The sequence below is a fragment of the Lynx rufus genome, unplaced genomic scaffold, assembly GCF_022079265.1.
Source record: "Lynx rufus isolate CCGP_SWC_20201006 ecotype Redwood Valley unplaced genomic scaffold, mLynRuf1.p SCAF_9, whole genome shotgun sequence".
NCBI classification, from domain to species: Eukaryota; Metazoa; Chordata; class Mammalia; order Carnivora; family Felidae; genus Lynx; species Lynx rufus.
The window spans coordinates 76283845-76306776 of NW_025814897.1; the positions used below are offsets into that span (position 1 = coordinate 76283845).

Here is a 22932-nt window from a genome sequence, read left to right on the forward strand (position 1 = left end):
GGTCTGTTTCGGAAGAAGCGCCCAGCAGGCTCCCTCGGCTTTCCCGGTGGTTCCCAGAGTCTAGGATGCTTCCCAGCGCCCACCAAGACACGCGCCCCTGCGGGCTTCTCGGCCCCGCCTGTTGTGCTGACCCTTTTCCAGCCAGAGCCCAGCCCGATCCCACACCAGTCTCCCTTACTCCTCCTCCCCGACCCCGCCTGACTTCCCTCGGAGCGGGCCTCCGGAGACAGTGCAACTGGGCCCCCGCGACGTCCCTATGAGCAGGGAAAATTTCCCTGTGGTGGGGAAAATTTCCCGGGTTTGAAAGCGACTTTCTAAACCCCAGTTTCCCGGGCTTTAGAACTAGGAATTTCTCAACGGTTGTTACCAAAGCTAAATGGGATAATTCATGGAAAGCTCTTGCACAATGGTTCAATATTGAGAGCTTAATAAATGTTAACTCGAAACTACAATAAAAAGCGGCCTGAACCCCGCAAGGCGGCTCGCCAGGAAGGCTTTATCAAGAAAACCTACGCATCGTTCCATCCTAGTGCAGATCGCGGGTCCCCAGGTGGCTGCCCTCGGAAGGGGCAGACTGGCGAGCCGGTGAGCGGCGGCACCCGAGCTCTCTCGAGCAGTTCGGAAGGAGGCGGGAGGGGGCCCCCCCCGCAGTGCCCCGGGCGCTCACCGCAATCTGCCGCCGCAGCCTCCGCCTGCGGCCTCCGCGGCTTTGTCCTCCTGCCGCGTGGGGACGGCCCAGCCAAGTGCAACGGAGCCGACCCCGAGGCTGTGGGCCGGGCTGCGAGCGTCAGGGAAGGGACAAAGTGCCCTCCTTGGCTCCCCACCTCCGGGGCGAGGCGATCCCCGAATGAAGCTGGCCAGAAAGGAGACAGGGGAGGTGTTTCGTTACCAATCCCCTTGGAGTCTCCAAACCAACCCTTCTTTGCAAAGGTGTTTTCCCTTTCTTCTGATTGTAGCCATTGCTTTATGCCAAGAAAATCCATCTTTTTATCTTCAGGGCCACCCCTCACTTGCGCCGCAGTACAGTAGAACGTCCTCCTGTGGCTTCCCGGTTGGCCATCCTGCCGCCTGGCTCTTGAAGATCGCTGTCTGGAGGATCTCTCAGACCTTGCCTTCCACATCTGGCCTGGCTGTGGTGGGTTTTTATTGAGAGGGCTATGAAAAAAGAATGGGTTTCCGTTTGACTTTGAAAGTGACCTAAGAACGAGATCACTGTTGGAAATAATGTCCTCTTTGTCGAAAGTATTTTCAGAGGTGTCTAAAAAATACAATGAGAACAGTCATAATTTTACTCAGAATTTCTTTTGTGTTAATAGAGATACAATAGGAATGCAAATACTAGACCTCAATGTATAAGCGAAACTCCTAGTTTTCTGGAAGGGCTGTCTAACAGCCCTCTAACAGTGGTTGTCTGCGAGTAGAGCTGTGAGGATCTGAAGCCCACATACACTCAGGCAGGTACACCATTATAAATGTTATAAATGCAGGACCCGTGAGCACTGGCCATTGCAGAGCTGTGCCGTTACATGCAGACCCTCGATCTCAGGGTAATATTGCGGAACCCGCTGCCTGCAGATTCAGAGAGACAGCCAAGGGAACCAGAGGAAGAGAAAGACAGAAATATGACAGTAATTTAATTCCTCCCCCCTCGCCCACCTCGTAGCCCAATCCGCTCTGTTGGCGGCTGCGCCTCGCCTTGGGTGCAGTGGGACGTGTCCCTCCCATGTTTCCCTTAATTAGGAGGAGGCAAACTTCTGTCATCCCCTCCCGCCAGCTTCGGTTTAGTAATCAGACCCATATGAGTCACGCCGAACACGCAGCCCCCTCCTGCCCGAGGGACAACTGGCCAGCGTACTCTCTGCTGTTGTCCCTTTAAAACTCGAATCCAAGGGGGTAATGATTTATCAAACTTGTATTATCAAGAAAATGTCAAACGAAGGGCACCTTGCTTTGCACTGACGCAAACCTGGCCTTTCCCAAGGAGATATAGAAAGCGCCTCTCTTGTTGGAGTCAAACCCAGTCTTCTCAATAGCTGGTTTCACTCTCTGCCCGTTCAATCTGTTGCCCGTGTCAGACATGGTGAGTGTTTGCTTTTGTTCTTTTTAGAGGAAAGGGAGCTGCGGGTGGAGGAAGGGCAGATTCGTTTAGAGTACTTCTTTTTGAAGTGTTCTATGCATTTTGGAAGAGGAAGGGTGGGCAATCTTCACAGCCGTAGGTATTTGTTCTTGTGAGCATCACCTGAGGTCGGAAAGAGGTTTCTGAAGCTCTGTAGAACGGAGATCCCTATCTTCTAACTGTGATCCCAGGCACTGTCCTCGGTGCTGAAAAGCCAGGTGCCGGTACTGAGGCTAGTCGCTGAGTTCTAGAGGCTTTTGAGATAACAATGCTTGCTGGAGACAAGGTGTTTAGATTTGGTGCAAATTAATGAGTTCCGACCTGTGCATTTATGAAAGATGGTTAGACGAGATGCACGAGGTTGAGGTGAAGGTAATATGGTCATTCTTACAGTGTAATAGTAAATATTGGTGCTAATATTCAGGAAGCCCTGAAAGATTACACGAGTGGAGAAAGCAGATGGAAAAACCATCACTTGCAGATCTTTTAGTTTGAAACTCAGTTGAGAAAAAGGAAATGAAAATTAGTCCTGAGTTTTGGTCCCCAAGCATGAAGGGCATTGGACACTCTTGTAACTAGTTACTGGAGGGGGAAAGAGAACCAAAAACTTTGCATGTTCTTTTACATATCTGGAAATCTGGGAGTGAATGTAGGTTGTGTAAGATAACAAACCTGGTTACTGTCTTGTGTTGTACATCTGGTTTGTTATGGTTATTGTGTGGTCGTTGTTGTTCTTGTTTTGCTCGGGATCATTATTCCTGCCTTTGCTACCTGGAGGGCGAAGATGGGGTTGGAAATGCTGGGATTCGTTCAACCCATTTGGCCTGAAACACTCGTAGGTGCCAGGGCATCAGCTTTGTGGCCGCAGCTTGCCTATAGCTTATTTAAAAAAAAAAAAAAGGCAATGTGCATTATTGAATGACAAAGGAAATGGGGCGGAAAATTAAAGAATCTTTCTACTATGGTGATGGGGAGGTGGGCACCCTACAGCCGTGATGTGAAATCCAAAGAGGGCGGGGAGCTCATGGCTGTAGGGTTATTTCTACCCTCCTTTGCTACCCCCTACAAAAACACATTTCTGCCTATTTTCTTAGTTCTCCCACCATCAGGGAGGAGAGTATTAACTGCTTTATGCCATCTGGTTATTGACAAGACAGGCAAATTGAGAAATACAGTTTTTCTTGGAGAAGGAAAAAAAAATCCAGATGCCAGTTTATTCCCGAGATATTGGGACCTGAGTGGTGAACGGACCCGAGTGGTGTCTGAACCTGAGTGGTGAACGTCTTTACGTGTAGATACAGGTATTTTTAGAGCTACCGTGACTTTCTGTGCGTGCGTGTATGTTTGTGTGTGCACGAACTTCACGTTGTATTTGCAGGATTGCGGTGCTCCCAAGGAAATGAATAAACAACCAGCCAACAGCCTGGGGGCGGCGATGGCGCTGGGCCACCATGCTGGCCCGTGCGCGCCCAGGACGAGCCCGGAGCAGGAGCTTCCCCCCGCCGCCGCCGCCGCCGCCGCCGCCGTGGCGCCGACGCCGCGTGTGCCCAGGTCCGCTTCCACCGGCGCCCAAACTTTCCAGTCCCCTGACGCGCGAGCCTGTGAGGCGGAGCGGCAGGGCGTGGGGGCTTGCAAACTCAGTAGCCCGCGGGCGCCTGCGGCCTCGGCAGCTCCGAGGGACTTGAGCGAGGCGCGCGGCGCGCAGGCCGCAGCTCCTTCTGGGGCCGCCGGGCCCGGCAACGCTCTGCATTGTAAGATTCCGGCCCTGCGCGGCCCCGAGGGGGATGCTAACGTGAGTGTGGGCAAGGGCACCCTGGAGCGGAACAATACCCCGGCCGTGGGCTGGGTGAATATGAGCCAGAGCACCGTGGTGCTGGGCACGGATGGAATCACGTCCGTGCTCCCGGGCAGCGTGGCCACCGCTGCCGCCCAGGTAAGCAGGTCGTGCTCGGCCCGCGCCGCCTCCCGCCCCCTAGGTGTGCGAGGCGAGCCGGGCCGTGGTGGGTGCACGTGTGCTGATGGGGAGACCGGTTGGCAGTGCCAGGTAATGGACGCGGGAGGCAGCTTTGGGGCTTTGGAAGCTCGCGCTGCGCTGGGGTCCCCAGTTCAGGGCTCAAGGGCTGTTGTGACCCTGCCAGAGGAATCACGATCTCAGGAGCCGCCACGACCTGTCTCTTCCCAGCCTCAGTAGTCGCGCAAATTCATGCAGGCTCATGAAGCGGTTGAGACAGATAGATTATGAAAACAAGACTCCCCCTTTTGTCCATGAGTGAGTCTTTTCTTTAAAATATTTTTCCTTAATTAGAAAAATTAAGAAATGCAGAGGAACCCTCTTCCCCTCCCCCTGCAGGGAATAACAGTTTAAGTGCAGTAGTACCTTTCGCTTAGAGTGAAATTATCACATGAGAACTCATTGAGGAGAGGTGGGTGTACATGAAGCTACTACTGAAGCTTAAGCTTCAGGGCTCTTCCAAAACCCAGTACCTAGTTTTTCATCATAACTTTGTATATGTTGTTGTTGTTGTTGTTTTCTTAAAGAGAATCTATCTCTTTAGCTCCATGCCTGGACCTGCCTCTACATTTGATCCTTTACACTCAATGAGAGGCATGAAAAACTCACAGAGCAAATCCCAATCCTGGGTTCAGGATAAGGCAACTACTACTGCTTATTATTACCCTCTCCCATACAGGCTCTTGTCTTCCATTTCCCTCCAGTCTCTCTGCTTCCTCTGATCTCTTCCTTTCTCTGTCCTGTCTCACCTACTTGAGCTCTTCCTTTTCCATCCCCTGCCTTTCTGCTGTCTCCTGTCCTTCCCCTGTCTGGGGGGCTAGGCATGTGTTGAGCCCCTGAATCTAAACATCTGCCTATGTGAGATTTCCGGTTTATACAGCCCTTCTGTTCAGTGACACTCTAGTATTTACACACACACACACACACATACACACACACACACACACACACACACACATCCACAGGCCCACACCTCAAGAACCCAGCTGTTGGAATAATAACTAGAAATGAACATACACTTAGACCTTCCCATTTGCCCCTGTTTTTGGTGTCCACTTCTGGAGCGTTTGTCTGTATATATTAACTGCCTCTGACAGCATGTGCCCAACAGTGTGACCCCAGATGGAGGCAGAAGATTGTTTCAAATACCTTGCTTAACCTCCGCACTGCGGCAAAAGTGCAAAAACGGCTGAAACTCCCACCCTTTTAGCCTGAGAAGAATTGGAGGGTGGGTGGGGCTGGAGGTGGTGTGCCTGGCAAAGGACTGTGGAGGGGATGCTGAAGATGTTCAGAGTAGATTAAGCCCTGCATTTGCCTATTCTCAGCTCTGCCCATTTTTCTGTTCTTGCCTTCCTGACACCTACCTCAGCCCTCCTCCCTTCCAGAGACTTCCTCTTCTCCTGACAGCTCCTTTACTCTCCACAGCCTGTGGAACAGTGTGAGACATACCAGAGTGCTAGAATAGCAAATGGAGTGTGACGGAGGAAGTAGAGGCCGGGCAGTGGCTTGGGTCCTTGGAACCTTGGTGTGGTGTCCAGGCGTCCTGAACATTTAGAATTTGTTGAGGTGGTTTCATCTTCTTCCTTTTCTGCTTAGTAGTGAGGCATTCCAGAAGGAGATACCGCCCCTAAGAGAGCATCTTAGTGTGAACTTGGAGAGGCAAGCCTCAAAGGTCCATAGATGGTTGGAACTGGAAAGCGCCTCAAGGGATAGTTCTTCTCAGCCCCTCATTTTATAGATGGGAGCACAGAGGCTCAGAGAGCATGTGGCTTGCCTGGGATTATCCAGATGGTTAGTGGTAAAGTTTAGACCAGAACTCAACGCTTTAGATGTCTCGTCTCTTGCCATATCTACCTCTCTGTTCTGCCCCTTGTTTCACACCCACACCTCTCTCCAGCCCATTTCCCTTGCCCTGGTGTTGAAAGGTGCCCCCCCCCACCTTACACTAGCAAATCAGGTAGGTTCTGCCTATAGGCTTTGGCAGAGAACATGAGGCAGGGGCTCTGGCTGGCTTCAGGCATTGCGGCTCTATTTCTGACGAGCAGACTCCAGAGGGAGAAAGGGCTGAGGAAGGAGTGTGTTGAGGGTTTTGGGGAGAGAGGGGTTGGTTAGGGATCTGCTTGCTGGGGATTCTAGGCATGATATTGGGGAACTGCTTGCCAACTGAACTCTTGGTCAGGGGTTGGGGATGGAGGGACTTGCTTGCAATCAACCAACAGGTTCAAGGTTTGGGGAAAGCTGCTTGCTGGTGTGCCCTGACTGCAGGATTTGGGAAGGAGGGGTCTAAGGGTGTGTTGAAGATGAATCTTCATATCAGAATTGGGGGCCTGCTTGCTGAAACACTTTCAGTGCAGGGGTGAGGGGTAAAGGCTCTGCTTGTAGATGCATCCTCTCTCTTCAAAATTGGGGTCCTGCTTGCCAATGCATCCTCAGTTGGAAAATGGGGGCCTGCTTGCTGGGAAAGACCCTCAGCAGGGGGGATGGGCGGAATGGGGCCTGCTTGCCGGTGGCCCCGGGGCTGTTATCCGACAATGTGCTTTTCCGCCCCCAGGAGGACGAGCAAGGGGATGAGAATAAGGCCCGAGGGAACTGGTCCAGCAAACTGGACTTCATCCTGTCCATGGTGGGGTACGCAGTGGGGCTGGGCAATGTCTGGAGGTTTCCCTACCTGGCCTTCCAGAACGGGGGAGGTATGGCTTTTCCGGTCTTTCCGCCTGCGGAGGGGCGGGGCGGGCACTTGCGGGTTGGGGAGGCACCAGGAGCCTCGGAAAGGGCAGGGAGGGGAGGCTGGGAGCAGCCTCCTCACTCCGGCTCCATCCCCCGTAGGCATCGGTGCTAAGTCAGAGGGCAGGGGCCACCTTAACGGTTTGGCACTAGATCCAGGAGGCTTTTGTCTGAAGATGGAGCTCAGGAGAGAGGGGGGCCTCCATGATCCCCCACTGGTCCAGCTTGGGGGACTGGGTCCCGAGCCAAGCAGGCATGGCCGCATTCAGAATTCAAACTCTGATTTAGCCAAGAGATATTCTTGTAGCAGCACACTCTGTGCACTTAAATGGCAGTAGCTGTGTGGTCCTGGACACCAAATTAAGGACGGTTTAAGATTATAACCTGGAAATCCGAGCCTACATAGGAGACCTTGCAAATGGGTGTTTGAGTTGTGCAGAATGCAGGGTGCTGGTGACCCAGGAGGGGGGAGTGCAGAGGGGCCGGGGTCTGTACTCTCCAGAACCTCTCAGAAGTACCTGCACACATACATCCCCTTGGGCACAAGCAGGACATATTTTGACTTTAGCCAAGTTGTTTGGCAAAAAATGGTTTTCGTTTTGTTTGTCTTCACTGGGTGGAAGAAGCTGCTTTTGAAGGAAAACCATTTCTGAAATGGTGAGGATGCCAGTTAGGTACATACCAGCTGCCAGGCCCCTTGGATCCAGTGTACCTCTTATGTACACACTGAGGAGGAGAGAGCCCGCCCATTCAAGGTCCTCTTTGCTGGCGCTCTCCACCTTGAGGCACCTTGGCCAGGGCTTCGCCCCCACATTGCCTAAACTGACAAGTCCCCCTCTAGGAATAGGAATTTGCAACTAGGACCTCCTCCTAGGACCAAAGAGACCCCCTCCCCACCAAGTTAGGGTTTTTTTGTTTTTTGTTTTCTCTTGGGTGGGCTCCAGACAGCAGACAGGTGCTGCACCACCAGATGATTAAAACGGAAAAATATGCCTTCTCCCCTCCAATTCCAAATTAGGACACATTGACAAGTACTTATGAGGATGGCCGATCATTTGCAAACGGAGGTGCCCTGGAAACAGAAGAACATGTGCTGGCCACACAAAAATAGGAACCCTAGCTGGGTTTCCGCTTGGTTTTCTGTAAGAATCCCAGTCCAGGGTGCAAGAAGTGGGCCGGAGATGCTATAATAAGGCTTCCAGTGACAGGTAGTGGTGGGAGGTGGGGGAGGAGCTAGGGAGGGCCTTTCAGCCAGGGCAGTTTGGCATGCCAGAAGTACCCATGTTTTGCTCCCCTGGGGATCCGCGAAGTGTGGGTCTGCGTCTGGCCCAGCGGCCAGGTTCCTGCTCCCGGTTCCAGGAGCTCCTCACGTAGCCATGCACGGGGAGGGGGAGGCAGACTTTTCTACACTGCGGCTCCCAGCCCCGCAGCCCACAGCACTGGGTGGAGAGCTGGCCTCCTCCTTCCTCCTTCTCGGGAGCAGGGGGAAGGATTGCATAATCCACCCTTCTCCAAAACCCCATCTGGAGAGGCTAGAGCAGGACCCCCCCCCCCCCCCGTTTTACTCCCCAAGAGCTTGAGGCCCCTGCTGGGCTTTCCTCACCTGGAGGGGCCCAGGCAGGAAAGGCGTTTCAGCCCAGACAGGAAGTTGGAAGAAGGGTGACCAAAAAGAGTAGAACAGAGAAAAATCAGCTTTCCTTTCCTGGAGCACAGCGTTCTGGGTTCTGGCATCCCTAGTGCCTGAATTGGCTCTGACCCATGCAACAGTGCTTACTGGTCCAAGTCATTTCAAAGATCATGGCTCTTCCCTAAGGCCCTCCCAAACGATCTTAATTCTTGAAGGGAATGAACCCCAGAGAACCCCCATCAGTTGAGGCAGCCTCCCTACTACTACTGTCCTGTTTGCAGGGAGCGGGGGGGGGGGGGGGGACATTCCAGGGAATAAAGAGATGAAGGGCTGACAACCTCTGGGGGCTCCAGTCTAGGTAAGACACTATGTAAATATTGGGAGGTGCTCAGTGCCTAGGGAAGTATTGTGGGAGGACAGAGAAGGGAGGCTTCTTGAAGGAGGAAGCATTTGAGTTGACCTTGAAGGATGGAAGGGATTTTCATGTGGAGAAGAAAGTTGAGAAGTGTGTGGTGGCTGGGGTGGCGGAGAGAGGGATTTTCTAGCCACTTGTCTGGCAGAGCAGACCCAGCACTGAGTGGCAGGAGGTGTGCAGGTGACTCAGGGTATTGCACAGGAGGGCTCCTGGAGTCTACCTTAGTAGATATCGGGTCCTTGGAGGGTGGAGATGCTGAGACGATTTCACCAAATATGACTCTAGTAGTGAGTCACAGATGTGGATTTATTGAATGCTGGAAGAGCTTAATTTGGAGGACGTTGAAATGCTGTAATAAGAAAAGGAAAAGAAGAGAAAAGAATAAAACCCCACCATGACACAACCCCTAGCAACCCATCCAGGAGGGAATTGGGAAAAGTAGTATGTTTGTTGGGTACTCTGGACTGAACTTGGTACAGGAAGGCTGTTAAATGTCCCGGGGTCCCTGTGGTTGAGCTGGAATGTCAAAAGTTTCTTGGAAAATGAGGGGGAGCCAGCTCCCACCTCAGAGGGTGAATGTGGGCCAAGGTGGCCTTGGCCTCTGAGGGCTTCTCACTTCTCACTCTGTCTTTCCAAGGTGCTTTCCTCATCCCCTACCTGATGATGCTGGCTCTGGCTGGGTTACCCATCTTCTTCCTAGAAGTGTCACTGGGCCAGTTTGCCAGCCAGGGGCCAGTGTCTGTGTGGAAGGCCATCCCGGCCCTACAAGGTGAGTCCGCCCTGCCTCCCAGCCTCCTCAGCCCTCTTCTGCTCTCTCTGGCACCATGCAGCCCCTAGGAGGGAGACCTGCTTTTGTGAACAGGATAACTCACATTTTCCTTTATTTGATCCATTCTACCTCTGGGACCCTCTGAAGAATGGCCCAAGATTGCCTCTGGCATTGGTCCGTTCCTCGCAGAATGCTTCAGTCTCCCTGATGGACACAGAATCCACTCCACTATTTATGTATCCATCTGTGAAAGAGAGCCAAGACCTAGGTCCCCTCCCTGTGCCCAACTGTAAGAATTCCCTAGGACTTGGACTGGAATGAGTCCCTGGAAATCTTGCTTCCACAGGCTGTGGCATCGCAATGCTGATCATCTCCGTCTTAATAGCCATATACTACAATGTGATTATTTGCTACACACTTTTCTACCTGTTTGCCTCCTTTGTGTCTGTGCTGCCCTGGGGCTCCTGCAACAACCCTTGGAACACGCCAGAATGCAAAGATAAAACCAAACTTTTATTAGGTAAGTTTGGATATCCCTACGTTAAGTGGTGGGCAGAGATGAAAACAACCAAATATACTTAATTCTAACATTTAAGGAGCTCATGGCTCAGAGGAGGGGTGATGACATTTTTGTTTGTCCATGACTAACTGGAGTGTTTGTTAAAAATGCAGACTTAGAGGCCCACTGAGTAGTCTGATATATTAGATTTGGATGGGGTTGGGAAATTCGCATTTTAGCAAGGTCTTCAGGTGACTCATATGTACTGTACAATTTGAACGCAATGGGGTCCTAGAGTGTAGGAGAGTGATGCCTGTGATCCTGGATCACACTTCACAAAATACTGCTCAGTGCATGAGGTAACTAGGAGAACAGATACTTGAGTGGCAGACCTCTGATAGAGATTAGAAACGTGCATAATGTAGTACCTAGAAATGGGGAAGTCTGCCTGGGGAGTCAGGGAGAGTTCCTGACGGTTCAAACCTGAAATCCCCTAGGACGTGAGGGCTTGTGGGGAGCTGTCAGCTTGCTGGGTCAAAGGCAGGTGGGTGGAAGTGAGGAGGAGCAGGGCAGACTTGTCAGCAAGGCTGTCTGGCCTAAATGACATCTTTGCCCTTGACGGTACATGGGTCTTGGGCAGGTAACCTTTCTCTCTGGATCTGCATTTTTGTCACTTGTAAAGTAGGAATAATAGTGTTCTTTATCCTACCTACCTCACGGGATTGCTGTAAGGAAGCCAGAAACAAAGGATATGGGAGCAGCTGGAAAAGTATAGCCTTCTACAAATAGAAGGTGCCTCGGTCACCTTTGTCACCTTTGAAACCTGTCATTTCAGTGGGCACCAATAAGCAAGTGATTTCTTCTTTTTCCAGCAGATCTGTTATTCCCCTTAAGCTCAATCTGTGCTGAGGTCAGAATCTGTGATCTCTACATGATTGGCTCTTAGTGTAGGCCCCCAAATCAGCTCCTTTGCCCTTACAGCCAGCACATTGCAGAATGAGGGCATTATTTAACCCTTTGAGTGTGTTATGAGAGAAAGATGAATTCTTCCCTGCCATATCCTTGTAGACATGCACATACCTAAAGGCAGTAATTCACACTGGAGTATTTTTACACACATTGTGCATATACATACATGCCATGACCAACCTCCACCTAGAGTGGCTTTGACTAAGACTGAAAAAGAGCTAAAACTAAAGACATGTGCCCATGGAAGTCAAACCCTGTGCACCTGGAAGTATTCAGGAATGCGGGATGGGGTGTGTGGAGGTTCCCAGGTGGGTGGCTCGACGAGAAGCGTCTATTAAACTCTCTTTGCCTCAGTGTTCTCACAGTCTCAGTGTTGGTGGATTCTTGGCTTAGGGCAGCAGTTCTCAGCCCAAGCTGCTATACATCAAATCACCTGGGGAACTGACAAATCAAGACATCCCTTAGGGTCCACATTAAGACTAATTAAATCAGACAATTTAGGGATAGAGTCAAGGATCCGTAGTTTTAAAGTGCCCCAGGAACCAAAGAACCACTAGGTTGGAGTTTGATCACACCTCTTATTGATTTAGATGCCCTTAACCATTTTTGGAATGGAATGCCCCCTCTCCTTGCCTGCATTTCTGCCATCCCAGTGGTCACCTCTACAAAGCTGCTCTCTGGGAGAATTCCACTCAAAAGCTGTTCATGGATTCACAACTAACAATTAGCTGCTGGAGTGCCCTCCTGGAACATTTTCTAGGATGTAGAGTCTAGAATGCAGAAATACCTCAAGGTCATTCCCCAGACTTGCCTGTCCTTCCCAGATTGTGCCCGGGAGGGAGGTCACTTTTCAAGGGAGAACCTGCTGGAGGAGGACTGCTGGCTTGAATCAGGCTCCATGGGAAGTTTGCCTGGGGACTTCCATCAGGAACCATAGATGTCATGGTGATCAGTGTCCCACAGCTGTCCTCCAGGAGGGGCAGTAGTTCAGAAACAACATTCTCTTCAACAAACATATCCACTAATATTTGTGTGGCACCTTCACACTTAAATAACAGCTAGCACCACTTTCGACATGCCAAGCACTATGGGAACACTTTTACTTGTATTACCAACACACAACAAGTCAACACATGGCTTCTATTATTATTCCCATTTTACAGATGAAAAAGCTGGAGCTCAAGGTCATAGAGCTAACTCTGTGGTAGACCTGGGATTTGAACCCAAGTTTGCCTGCCTCCCAAGGCCACGGTTCTAAAGCATCATGCCAAATGCTCCCCAGTCTACAAAGCAGCTTTATAAAAGATGTCCCTGCTCTTCCTAATAAGAGCCCTAAGAGTTCCAAGGGGCAGGTGACATGATTACCATTTTGCAGTTGAGAAAGTGAACTTGAAGAGAGTGGAAGGGTCAGGCTGTAAATCGAAAGGTAGAACCAGCACCGAGATTTAGATGTCATGACTCCTGATTGCCTGCTCATCCAGGATTCCCGAAGGCTCCTTGGTCCATCAGGTTCTGCCCCATCAGTCCTGGCAGAGTGACATCAGTCCATGTGTTCCCTAACTGTCTGTTAGGGACTGAGATTCCCTGGGCTAAAAAGAAAGCTTGTCCGAACAGTCGTTTGACTTAGTAGATCCACTTCTGGGGATCAATCTTAAGGGGGGAAATCAAAGACCCAGATAAGACTTATACATGATTATTCATTGTAGCCACATTTACAGTCTTGGAAAACACTAGAAACACTGAAATGTGTGACCAAAATGCAAATAATTCTTGAATAATCCCATAGTTCAAATAAACTGTAGTGCATCCATAGAATGAAGTATTCTGTAGTCATTAAACATGAATATTCATAAAACACGGGGAAATCCTCCCCCAAATACACAAAATGTTTACTGACAGATTTGGGACCATATTTTCTTTTCTACCTTTTCTATCATGGACACATTTATTTTATAGCCAGAGTGTGTGTCTGTGTGTATATATACACACTTATATTCGTTTGTGTGTATTTTTTTTTTTTTTGAAGCAAGCTGAGCATGTTGTCTAGACCAGGAATGTGGGAAAGGGTGCTCCTGGATTTGTGAAGTTTCCAGTCTGGCGGATGATAACATTAAAGGCAGAGTAATGGCATTTTACAGCTAAGCTCCTAGTTGACTGGTACAAACCATAAAAACTATGCAAGCTCTGAGCAGAGAGAGACAATGGACATTTTTCACTCTGATTATTCCCTGGGAGCATATGAACAGGCTGGACAGATTTTTATCTTATTCTTAGCAAGTGCTTTAAATTCCACTCCCATTGAAAACAATTTTTTTTAATGTTTATTTTTGAGAGATAGAAACAGAGCACAAGTGGTGGAGGAACAGAGACAGAGGGAGACACAGAATCTGAAGCAGGCTCCAGGCTCTGAGTTGTCAGTGCAGAGCCTGACGTGGGGCTTGAACTCATGGACCACTAAATCATGACCTGATCTGAAGTCGGACACCTAACTGACTGAGCCACCCAGGCACCCCAATCCCCCACTTTTTAAAAATTTTTTTGACGTTTATTTATTTTTGAGACAGAGAGAGACAGAGCATGAACGGGGGAGGGTCAGAGAGAGAGGGAGACACAGAATCTGAAACAAGCTCCAGGCTGTGAGGTGTCAGCACAGAGTCCGACACGGGGCTCAAACTCACGGACCGTGAGATCATGACCTGAGCCGAAGTCAGACGCTTAACCGACTGAGCCACCCAGGCGCCCCAATCCCCCACTTTTTTTAAAGCAAGTTTCCAATCTTCACTCTTTCTCTGTACAGTCCCTCCATCTGTTCGCTGTACTGTCTGCACATGACTGTGTTCCATTACTGAGGCCAGGCTCTGCCTTGTGGAAGTATTGGTCCTTTGGAGTCCTGGGGTGACTTAGAAAGGGCGGTGGTGGACTGACTTGCAGCAGTCAGGCTGCTCTGATGGACAAGTCATGAGTTCAGATGGTGGATATCCCAGACCCTTTCCCAAATGGCCATTCTGAGAAATGTTTAGAAGATGGAAAAATCCCTTCCCCTAGCGCAGTGTTCCACAAATAACCTCCAGGCTCAGCCTCTGTCCTATAACTGCCCTACCATGTGATAGCGGGCCACTGGTCTCAGAGGAGGAATTGGATAGCTCACAGTTACGACTTTCAGTCATAGCGAGTAAGTGTTTATCCCATGGCCGGCTCAGCATTGCTAGGGTCATATCGCTCCAGGAGCCTGACTCACCACCGGGATGCCAGGGCCCTGTACCCCAGCCCCCCAGCCCTGGCTCTGTCCATTGTTAGAGGCTGGGCTTGCAGCATGTTTCTAAGGTGTGGGTTGTAAGACTGTCTTCCTTAGGAGGACTCAACCTTTCAGATGTCTAATGGAGAATAGCTAATCCATGCCCTGCCAACTGAGACCAGCGACTGTTCTGTGAAATTAGGAGCCGACTGGGTCATTTAAAATGGGAACAACAAAAATACCATTTCTATTCCTGGAATGGCTTAATTTTCATTAGAACTTTAATTAAATGATCCCTTTTCTCCCTGGTCTTTCGTGTGCTTTCATTTATTAATAATTGCCCGAGTAAAGAGAATCCCATTCGAACAGCTTCCAATTTAGCACGATCGTTATCGCTGTTCTTTGTTCAGGGTTGCTGGGCCGCGGAGGTCTGATGACACGGCCCATCCTTCCTCCACTGGCCCACCTGAAGGCGCTGCGCGCTGGGAAGCACGCTTCTGCCGCCCAATGGTGGGAAAGGACATTGCAGGAGGCTGGAGGCCGCAAGGAGCCCTCTGCAGTGACGCAGGAAGGGCGTGACTTTGCACTGCCCCTGAGAGTAGGGATCCAGAGACGTCCAGGGAAGCTCTCTAGGGAAGCTGCCCGCATGATTCACAATGGCAGTTCTGGAAGCAAGCGATTTGGCATTTGCCCGTGTGTTAGCGGTTTCTTCGGTCTTAGGGGATGGACGTACTTTTTGGCAGGAGGACAGGAGATAACTTCTGCGCTTACTTACAGAAAAGGGCTGTGGATGGTCCTTTGTTGTCTTCATTCAGATTGCTGCTGGGGGAAACAAATGCTCCCTTTGTAAATATTTGATAATTAGGTCAGAATCCCTCCGGAACTCTGTTATTTGATTAGACTAAAGATAATATTGAATTAAAAGGTATTTTGAGGACTCTAAAATCAGCAGTTCTCAACTCCGGGAGATTTTTCAGGAGACATTTGATAATGTTTATAGATATTTTGGGTTATCACAACGAGGGTGGTGGGGTGTTGATGGAGGGGCGGAGATGCTCCTGCCATCTAGTGGGCAGAGGTCAGCGATGCTGTTTATCCTGCAATGCACAGGAGAGCTCCCGGCAACAGAGAATTAATTATCTGGTCCAAAAAGTCAGTAGCACTGCTGTTGAAAACCCTGGTTTAAAGAACTAATCAGAGGGAAGAGGGGCGCCTGGGTGGCTCAGTCAGTTAAGTGTCTGACTTCTGCTCAAGTCATGATCTCACAGTCCGTGAGTTCGAGGCCTGCATCGGACTCTGTGCTGGCAGCTTAGAGCCTGGAGCCTGCTTCTGACTCTGTGTCTCCCTCTCTCTCTGCCCTTCCTCCGCTCATGCTCTCTCTCTCTCTCTCTCTCTCTCACACACACACACACACACAAATAAATAAACGTTAAAGAAAAAATAACTAATCAGAGGGAAGAGATTCTTATAATTGTTATTTAAAAGTTTTTATATGATATAATGAGATATTCTGGAGGAACGAGCGGGAGGTGGTAGGTGATTTATGGCTGGCCAGTGAGATTGTGGGAGATGTCACTGAGGACTAGAGATGTCCACCCCATAAAAATGTATGACAATGGTGACTGAGTTATGGCTAAAATTTATTGAGTCCAGCAGCGCTCAAGGCATTGTGAGATTTTTTTTTTCATTCCTGATATCACTTACTTTGGTTATTGCAACAATCTTGTAAGCTAGATATAACAATTATCAGACAACAGAGGCTTGGACAGATAAAGGGACTCCTCTAACTCCTCTAAACTCTCAGGGCAGAGGAGCCTCTGAACCCATAGTCTTATCCACTTTACTGTTCCACAGGTAGCACGCATTAGGAGTCCATGCACCGGATTCAGGTGGCCCTGTCCTCTTTTTTTTGTTGTAGTTTGGTCCACGATATCTAAAAATAATTTGACCTTATTTCCAACATTTTAAAATGGAGAGATTTCAGGGCACCTGGGTGGTTCAGTCAGCTGAGCGTCTGACTCTTGGTTTCCACTCAGGTCATGATCTCACAGTTCGTGAGTTCAAGCTCTACATCAGGCACTGTCAGTGCCGAACCTGCTTAGGATTCTCTCTCTCACTCTGCACCAGCACCCCCCCCCCCGCCCACTCTCTATCTCTCTCTCAAAATAAATAAATAAATGTAAAAAAATAAAATAAAGTGGAGAGATTTCATGTAAATATCCAAATTTTCTGCATCTTTTGCCAGAACACAAGGAAAAGGCATGGCCCCGTTGTCTGGAGCATCCTCCGGTTTGCCAGAGTCCCCACCTCTCCTTATCACCCTCTATTTTATGCCTTCATCATTTGTGTCACCAGCCTGGTTTACGAAGGTGTTCGAATCTATGATCCCTGCTCTCTGCTTCATAGTACAATGGTTAAGAGCATGGCCCCCAAAGAAAGAATGCTTGTTTGCCTCCTGGTTTTGCTGTATGAGCTTGGCAAGCACCTGCTCTTCTCTGTGCCCGTTTCTTTATCTGCAGCATAGACAATGACAATACCTACCTCATAGGGGTGATGGGAGGCTTGAATCAGTCCGTGCATATAAAGCACTTACAAAGGCACATGGTATGTGCCCTGTGTTAGCCATTGTTATCGTTACTTTTCACTCCTTTGTAAAATAGTATCTTTGGGGATAAAACAGTATCCTGGTGGACTCTATTTAAACTGCCAAGTGATGGGTATTTATAAGGCTGTCAGAGAGGCATTGTAATGTAGTCAGAAAGACTTCAGCTTCTTCCTATTTGAAATGAGCATACTAATATACACCTCCCAAGGTTGATGAGGATTTCATGGGATAGTCCTTGTTAAAGTGTCCAGCGGAGTGCCTGACCTACTATGATCCACGTGGTGAGTCCCCCCTCCCCATCCCACCCTAGGTCAGGCCTTCTCAGCCTCGAAACCCTGGACATTTTGACTGGATAATTCTCTGTTGTGGGGGACTGGCCTGTACATTGTAAGATATTTAGCAGTATCAGTAGCCTGTCCCCGCTAGATGCCTATAGCATCCTCTTCCCTAGATATGGCAACTAAACACGTCTCCAGACATTGCCAACTGCCCCGTGGGGGACAAATTCATCCCCAGTTGAGAAGCACCGTGTTAGGTCTTGTTGCAGGCTTACAAGCACATGGCATGGTCTCTGCCTCCTCAAACCCATGTGTGTGTGTGGGAGGCAGATGCAGCATGTATCTTAAGGCACTTACCGTCTGTCAGCCATGTGCCAGGCGGCGGGTTCAAGGTGAACTCATTAGTAAGCCTCCTGTGGTAGTCCTTCAGAAGGTTTGCTTATGTCTGATTCAATTTCAGATTGCAGATTTGAATTTTCAAATTTCAGTTACAGATTCGTTTCTGCAAGCCATTTGTTTCTTATGGAGTCCTAGGATCTGGGTTTGAATCCCGATGCTCTTCCTTATTGGCTGTGTGATTTGAGTAGAGTTACTTAACTCCTCTGAGCCTTTTTCCTCACTTTAAAAATGGAGGTAATAGGGGTTCCTGGGTGGCTCAGTCGGTTAAGCCTCTGACTTTGGCTCAGGTCATGATCCTGTGGTTTGTGAGTTTAAGCCCGGCGTCAGGCTCTGTGCTGACAGCTCAGAGCCTAGAGCTTGCTTCAGATTCTGTGTCTCCTGCTCTCTCTGCCTTCCCCAACTCACACTGTGTGTGTGTGTGTGTGTGTGTGTGTGTGTGTGTGTGTATGTGTGTGAGAGAGAGAGTGAGTGTGTGTTTGTGTGTGTCTCGAAAATAAAAATAAACATTAGGAAAAAACGGAGGTAATAGCACTTACCTTTAGGCTGTTGTGAACATTAATGAGATAACCATGCAAAATGTAGCATGGCTCCTGCCACGTAGGGAGTTCTCCGTAAATGACAAGCTTTGTTAGCACAGGGCACTGCTGGGGGTCCTGGGGGCTCTGGGATGACTAAAACATAATCCTGGGGTTCATCTGCACCTGACAGATGCACCTTTGTTCAGGTAACACTTTCCAGGTTAGTCTCTAGCATTTGGCAAATACTTTTGGCTCTTATTCTTCAGTTGCTAGAGAGAGGAGAGAGATGTGTGTAATTTCTGTACAGATTTCACTGTGTTTCCATCCCATCTTCTTCTAAACAGATTCCTGTGTCATCAGCGACCATCCCAAAATACAGATCAAGAACTCCACTTTCTGCATGACTGCCTATCCCAACTTGACAATGGTTAACTTCACCAGCCAGGCCAATAAGACATTTGTTAGTGGAAGTGAAGAATACTTCAAGTAAGATTTTTTTTTTAAATAAACTTTCTAAGGGAAACCCAGTGAATTAATGAATTTTCAAGTTGTGGTCCAAGGTGTGGGTGGTCCAAGGGATGAGCTGCCTCCGTCTGTGCCCTCCGTACCTACTGAAGTGATCTGGGAGGAAGTCTCCTTCCCTGGTTGGACTTCTGAGAGCAAATTGTTGTGTTTCTTGGCTTTGGAGAGGGGACGTGATTGCATGTCTTGGGAACAGAACTGGTATTGCTGTCACTCCTGGTGTTGGTGACAGAACACTGCAAAACCTTCAGCCAACGTGACTGAAGCAGACCTTCACTGAACTAGGTTTTGTTTATTTCATTTTATTATTTTATTATCTATTATTTTTATTTATTTTTAAATATAATCTATTGCCAAATTGGCTAACATACAGTGTATACAGTGTGCTCGTGGTTTTGGGGGTAGATTCCTGTGATTCATCGCTTACATACAACACCCAGTGCTCATCCCAACAAGTGCTCTCCTCAATGCCCACCACCCATTTTCCCCTCTCCCCTGCACAAACCCTCAGTTTGTTTTCTGTATTTAAGACTCTCTTATTGTTTGCCTCCCTTGTTTATTTGTTTTTTTTTTTCCTTCCATCTAAACTTGGGAAGGGAGGCAAAAAGTAAGAAAACAAGTAAAATTTAGTTTAAAGAAGAACACTCTCTCTCTCTTTTTAAAAACAGTTTTGCCTTACTTTTGTACTTTTTACATTCTTTTTTTTTTTTTCAGTCTTTGAGGATTGAAGTTAAGGAATAGTAGGAAATCCTTAGCCACCATAGGAGGATTTAATAAAATTTATGGAATCATTTATTAAAGGAGATAAATGTAGACAGGGTTCAGTGGAGGGTAAATAAGGAATGTTCTCCAGTTAAGCTTTATGTCGGGGTTGTAAACACGGATGTGCCCTGGGGCTTGGCAGGGAGGTTTTAAAATACAAACTAGATGATGGAGAATGGTGGGGACAGTGGCAAACTGGAGAGCCCGTCTGCCACGTGAGAGGGAGGCTGCTCCGCTCCAGGTGACAGTGTCATTTGGAAAGGCAGGCCGGTGCTGCTAGAGCTTGCATTCTGTAAGACAAGTTGGAAATAAAATCTGAATTTCTTACATGTCTCTCCCATTTTAGAGGTTAGCAAATTCATTCACATAAAACACTGGGGCCAAATGAAATCCCCATATCAGTGGGCCCCTGGTTTGTGGCCTTTACTTAGATAGTAAGAAGTGGTCTCCACTACCTCTCCCAACAGCCATTAATTCCGATTCCAGGTTCTCTCTCCTGTGTGCACTCAGAGCCATCATGGTTGTTTCCTGCAGAACAGAAGTGAGAGTTAGACTGAATGATAACCTAATCCCTTTTGAAGATAATGTAGGAGCAGAGAGAGTGGGTCACCCCGATCACTGGGAAACTGGGTCTTGACTTGGTGGTTAGGTGAAATCTGATCACATAATCCATGTGGTTAGGTATATGGTACAATGATTTGTGAATATGTTTTTGGTGGTCTTTACTTATTCTCTGGGACTAGTCTTTATTTCCAAGAGGATTTGTTATCAGGAGCCATTTGGGAGGTCCCTCGTTAAAGCATGGGCTACTTGACATGGCCAAGATGCTGTGGAACAGTTGCCTCGATGGTTTACCCATCTGGGGAGTGGGGACATGGGGGAGGACTTTTTATTGCTTGGGAGACATGGTCCCTAAGTTTGGGGGGGCCTAGGCCAGTTCCACACTTGGCCACTTTTACCAAGCTCTTGAGCCCAGGTTGCCCCAGGGGTTGAGACCGAAAGAGGCTGGGGCTGTGCCACCATGGAGTATGGCCATCTCTGTTCCCAAAAGCAGGGCTATGCGCTGCCAAATAGCCTCCCAAGTGCATACCCGCTAGCTGCCAGAGGGCACTGCTGCCAGCTAGGCCAGGAGTGGAGCCACCACCTTCACGTCCCTGTGCAGGTCAGGACACTCTGGGTCGACATTTCTGCAGTCCCGTCGAGTCTGGATTCTGGCTGGCCCTTTGTTCAGGTCACAGAAAGCTACAAGCGCAGCAGCTTCATCCAAGGTGCAGGAATTGATCGTTGCAGAGCTGAAGGGATTGTCTGAGTCATGACTCAGTGTCCCTACAGCTACCTCGTGTCACCAGGAGGGGGGAGGGGACTGCTTGTGCCAGAACCCCCAAGGCCCTTGGACTTGCACTTGTACTGGGGCAGCTCCCGATGGCAGTAGAGCTGACTTAGCCTTGCTCAGAGGCTGCCAGGGCCATAATGGGCTTCCCACAACATAATTAGAAACCCAGTAAATCCAACTGGCCTCTGTGCTAATGTATGGGCTTGAACCCAGATCGGCACATCCCTCACCCTGATCTCATCAGGTCTCTAACCAGGACGGTGAGAGTGGCTGGGGTTTATTCAAGGCTCCTGGCTCTGCTGGGAGATAAAAGCCTGCAGACTCTCACCTCCCTCCCTCCTCCTTCCCCTCCCTGATCTCTCTTTCCACCTCTTAGGTACTTTGTGCTGAAGATTTCTGCTGGAATTGAATATCCTGGGGAGATCAGGTGGCCACTAGCCTTCTGCCTCTTCCTGGCTTGGGTGATTGTGTATGCGTCCCTGGCAAAAGGAATCAAGACTTCAGGAAAAGTGAGAACTTGTATTTATCTTAAAAAGTCTGGGACTCCCAGGGGTGGTTGTGTTATGGAGCCGCAAAAGAGCCAGGAGACGTGGGGATAAATTCTGACTTTGGCCCTGAGTGGCTCTGGGACCTTGGGCAAGTGACTTCACCCTTGCCTTTAAAATGGGATAAATAGCATGTTTCTTTCAGGGCTGTTTTAAGGATCAAATGAGACAAATACACACAGAGCTCCTGAGTGATGGTGTGGTTGCTGATTAGTTTCCTTCCTCTCCTGTCGGGGGCTGCCACTTTGTTCACCAGATGGGATCTACCTCGCATGATTGAGTCACTCTCCCTAAACTCCAGAATTAGTGCCGCTGGCTTTTTGCTTCTTGGCCTGGCTGCCTGGTCAGTTATTGCTTCTGCTGAGAAGCTGGAAAAAGATCAAAATTGTGAAGTGGATTCCCTCTCCTCACTCCCACCAGCATATTCTGGACTTTTCACGCCCTTTTTGCGACCCTCAGCCCAACACTCTTCCACTCCGCGTGCCCAGAGCACTAAATGGGGACAGTCCTGACGGTGAGATTTTGGTTGAGCGAATCCTTGGCAGCTCTTGCTGATTAGTGGCTTGGCCAGCCCTTTGGAGACATTGGAATTCCCACCCCGAGCTCAGTTCCAAGGCACAGAAGGCAAGGAGTCCAGGAAACCTCAGGACACACTGGACGTTCTTGTAAGGGTCGTGTTATTTTCCCTCATTTTCCTGCCACTTTGGGAAGAACCCCATTAAACAGTTAACCAGTCACTCAGTGATAACCAATGATACTTAATCATCCTCAGAGTCCATTTGTGTGGCTTGGGATGAAACCTGATGTGTCTTTAAGGCCCAAGGAATGAGAATGTGGTGGTGGGCTCAGACCATAGGTTGTGGAGTTGATTTGGTCTGGGTGTCCCAGCCAGGGCTTACGGTGGTGATATCCAAACAACCCACTTTGGAAGGATCAGGCCTCAAGGGCACATGAGTCTTTGTCACCTCCCACCTCCCAGGCAGGCCTCACACCCCCCACCAGGCACCCAAACTTGGCACCCATCAGTACAGAGGGGAGTCTGTCTTCTTCCTGGGTGCATGGTCGTGCTCATAGGTACCTTTTGATAACACCTCTTTCTGCTGCCCTCCCTGTAATCTGGGACCACAGGAACTTGAACTGTAGACCCCCACAGGATTGTCAGGATTACAGGAGGTAATTGGTACACCTAAAATCACATAAGGTTGGGGGAGAAGCAGACTGGGGGTGAGGAGACCTGGGTTCTTGTCCTTTGGAACTTCTCATGGTGTTTGCTGTATAGGAACATCTCTGCTTGGGCTCTGGCTGAGGTTCTGATTTGCTCTTAGCTTTTATTTGTTTTTCTGCTAAAATGAAGAGTAGAAACTTAACTATTGCAGAAGTCCTCAGTTTCCCCATTTTTAGAGTAAAGGCAATCAGGCTGGGTGATGTCTAAGACATCTGTCTGAACACTTGCTAGGTGAGCTGACCTCAGTTTTCCCCTCTGACCTCAGTGTTCCCTTCTGTAAAATGAGAGTTAGGATCAGATGACTCCCAAGGAGCCTGCTGGGTTAGACTAGATTGTTCTTCTAGGGCAGCAGGAAGATGGGGGAAATGTTGACATGACCC

General features: G+C 49.1%; 1 protein-coding gene across 1 annotated transcript in view; it reads left to right on the top strand.

Moving 5' to 3' along the window:
- The first annotated feature begins 2467 nt into the window (after positions 1-2467).
- Positions 2468-22932, top strand: part of SLC6A5 (solute carrier family 6 member 5) — a 53145-nt gene continuing 32680 nt past the window's right edge. Inside the window, exons 1-7 of the mRNA XM_047072025.1 lie at positions 2468-2488; positions 3495-4049; positions 6679-6817; positions 9531-9662; positions 10009-10182; positions 18510-18651; positions 21159-21291. Of these exons, the coding sequence (XP_046927981.1) occupies positions 2468-2488; positions 3495-4049; positions 6679-6817; positions 9531-9662; positions 10009-10182; positions 18510-18651; positions 21159-21291 (1296 nt within the window). The remainder of the gene's footprint in view (positions 2489-3494; positions 4050-6678; positions 6818-9530; positions 9663-10008; positions 10183-18509; positions 18652-21158; positions 21292-22932) is intronic.